Genomic DNA, 3306 nt, shown 5'->3' on the forward strand with positions numbered 1-3306 from the left:
TTCCAACCCCACCAGTCTGGGATTCTGTGTCAGCACACCCCACAGCCTCTCCTTACCAGCACAGTCTTCCAGAGCAATAGCAACACCTTCTTCATGGGGAAATGTGGAGCGTGGCCGCTGCAGAATTTGGTCACCATCCCAAAGAGCATGACAGAGAAGGGCTCGTTGTTGTACAGGGGGGCTCCTGGAACCACAATGCAGCAATAGTCGGGTGTTCCTCATCCCTGTCCCCCCACCCAGCACCACCAGCCCCTGAACCCTCACATGGCCTCTGCAGTCTGGCGCTCCCCATCTCCAAGATCCTCATCTCACCCCAGACAGCCCCTCTCTTCCTTCCCAAGGCCTTGTAACCTTCATCATTTCTGAACTCTTGAGAAATTTTTATCTCTTAATTTCTTACCTCATAATTTCTTACTTCTTACCTTGTGTTGAGACAAAACGACACTCCCAATATTCATTTTTTTTTTCCCAGGGAGACAGAGCACCCAGACAGCAGAAAAGGTTGTCTGGTTTCCTCTGCTCATCTCCCTTTGCCTCACCAGCAAGGTTCAGTCAAGCAGAAACCAACCCAGCACTGCCAGTCCCTATTAACCAAGGCCTAGAGCCAAACCCCATCTCACTCTCTTGCTCTTCAGCCCTGGAAACCTCCATCCCATCATCCCCCAAGCACCTGGTCCTCACCCAGTTCTGCTCGGAAGGTTTGTCTCATGCTCTTCCACTCGGGTTTGTCTCCCTCAGCCTCCTGCCGAACAGTCTCCACGATCAGGTACATGATGTTCAGCAGCACCCTACAAAAAGCAGAAGGTTGGGTGAATTATCAGAGTTATGGAGGCACCACCAGCACCCCAGGGATGTGGGGGGAGGCTGGATCAGCCCAGACCACAGCCAGTGTCCATGCACCCACTCCACACCAGGAGATCAGCACTCAGGCACTGGGGAAAAAGGTCTCTGCAAGTCAAAGCATGGAAAAAAAACCTCCTTTCCCATATTTTATGTCCCCACCCAGCCATATGTTGAGCTGTTGCTGTGCAGGTTGAGCATAAGGGGTGTCTGTGGACTGAGCAGACCTGAGCACACCTGATGATGCTCATGGAGCCAGGGCAAAAGCTGGGACAACCCAGGGACACTGGGGTAGGTTTGGCCTGACCAGCAGCCAAACACCAAAGAGCTGCTCGCTCACCCTCCCTCAGTGGGATGAGGGAGAGAATCAGAAGGGTTAAAATGAGAAAATTTGTGTATTGAGATAAAAAAAATAATAATTGAAATAAAATGGAAATTAAAAGAATAATAATTATAGTAACAATAATAATGGAATATTCAAATGAGTGATGCACAGTGCAGTTGCTCACCACCCGCTGAGCGGTGCCCACCCTGTCCCCTGCCAGCCATCCCAGAGCAGAGACAATGATCACAGAATCCCAGACTGGTGGGGGTTGGGAGGGACCTTAAAGCTCATCCAGTCCCAACCCCCCTGCCATCAGCAGGGACACCTTCCACTAGAAAAAGTGGGTTTGAACATCTCCAGAGATGGAGACTCCACACCCTCTCTGGGCAGCCTGTCCCAGGGCTCTGGCACCCTCACAGTGAAGAAGTTTTTCCTTCAGTTTGTCTGGAACTTCTGGTGTCCCAGTTTGTGCCCATTGCCCCTTGTCCTGTCACTGGGCACCACCGAGAAGAGCCCAGCCCCATCCATTTGGCCCCCACATTTCAGATCTTTATAGACATTGATCAGATCCCCTCTCAGGCTGCTCTTCTCCAGGCTGAACAGTCCCAGCTCTCTCAGCCTCTCCTCACACGGGAGATGCTCCAGGCCCCTCATCATCTTTGTGGCCCTATGATATAGAATATCCCACTGGGACACCCAAATGCCAATTTGGATTTGTTAATTTTAATATTCTCCCTCTCCCTAGACCTTGCACCTGCAAATCAGCACAACACAGAGAGGCTGGAAAGTCCTTTGTCTTCCAGCAACAACTGAAAACATCATCAGTATATTATCAACATTCATCTCATAACGAATCCCACACTGAAACCAAAACACAGCTCTATTCCAGCTACTAAGAAGAAAATTAGCTCTGTCCCAGTAAAACCAGAACAGACGCTCTCCAGTGCCAAAGGAACCAGCAAGCACTGGGTCCCCCCTCACCCCGGGGAACACCCCCTCCTCCCAAGCCCTGCTGCGTACCTCAGGTCCGTGCTGTCAGCCAGGGAGATGGCTGGTTTTCTCACGGCACTGCTGCAAGCTGCACTGTTACTGCAGAGGAAAAACAACCTCAGAGGAGCCTTTGGAGACATTTTAACTCAGTCACGAATAACCCACATGCCAGAGCCAAACCCTGGAATAGATATTGCTGCAACGAGTCCCCTGTTCACAGTGCAATCGAGGGAGGAGGAACAGATTGTCTCTGTTTGCCACCAGCGTGGCTCCTAGTGAATTTCTGCATAAATCAGGTAGAACCCCACGTTACACATCCACCCAAAGCAACAGGAGTCATTGCAGTGGCTGCAGAAATCAGACTAGGGATAGGCAGACCAGGAATGGGATTGCCACAGACTAGAAAAAAATCCTCCCAAGGAGCTCCAGAACCATTCCTGACGCGTTCTCCTCCAGTACTCACTCAATCTCCATGTTGAGCAGCTCCACCAAAGCGTTGAACGTCCCCACTTCCAGCAAGAGGAAGATGTTGTATCTCATCCATGCCTGCACCTCTGCCTCGGAGCTGCACTCCCCAAACGTGCCTGCAACGATATCCTCGCTGGATCCCATCTCCACAGGGATCCTGAGACCCTCCCACAGCACCAAAGCACTTTGCAGGGGGGAATGAAAAACACAGTTTTAATTTTCAGGCAAAAAGTCAGATGCAGAGGATGGAACTGGTTTGCTGTGTGTATCCCAGAGCTGGGGCAGCACAGGGAAGTCAGCCAAATTTTGGTCCAAACTCCTATAAACTGGTTGCCACAAGAATTAGCTTCACTCCAGATATCCCAGGTGAAATCAAAGATATAAAGAAACAAAATGATTTTAATTATTTTATATTGATAGCCTCCAATCTGTTAGCTGGATTTAGTGATGGGGAAACTAAGTCTGGTGTCACCTTGGGCAACGTAAAGGATGGCTCGGGCAACCTTCAGCCTCTTCTCCCGCGCGGTGACCTCCAGCCCGTCGAGAAGCCGCATGGCGTGAGTGCGGTGCTGGTTCTTGTCCAGCTCGGTCCATTTCTTATCTCGTACTGGAAAATCAAAGCAGGGAGGTTGAGGGCAAGGGGCACCTCTGTCTGCCCTGGAAAGCTCAAAAAGATTCAGCAG

The 3306-nt window shown here is 50.7% G+C and overlaps 1 protein-coding gene across 1 annotated transcript in view; it reads right to left on the reverse strand.

The window, feature by feature from the left end:
• Positions 1-56: 56 nt before the first annotated feature.
• LOC104528526 (striatin-interacting protein 1-like) overlaps positions 57-3306 on the reverse strand; it is a gene marked incomplete at both ends in the record, with an annotated part of 4101 nt that continues 851 nt past the window's right edge. Inside the window, 5 exons of the mRNA XM_010172563.1 lie at positions 57-184; positions 682-788; positions 2186-2254; positions 2619-2739; positions 3096-3230. Of these exons, the coding sequence (XP_010170865.1) occupies positions 57-184; positions 682-788; positions 2186-2254; positions 2619-2739; positions 3096-3230 (560 nt within the window). The remainder of the gene's footprint in view (positions 185-681; positions 789-2185; positions 2255-2618; positions 2740-3095; positions 3231-3306) is intronic.

The sequence above is a fragment of the Antrostomus carolinensis genome, unplaced genomic scaffold (genome assembly GCF_000700745.2).
Source record: "Antrostomus carolinensis isolate BGI_N321 unplaced genomic scaffold, ASM70074v2 scaffold9407, whole genome shotgun sequence".
In the NCBI taxonomy this organism is placed as follows: Eukaryota; Metazoa; Chordata; class Aves; order Caprimulgiformes; family Caprimulgidae; genus Antrostomus; species Antrostomus carolinensis.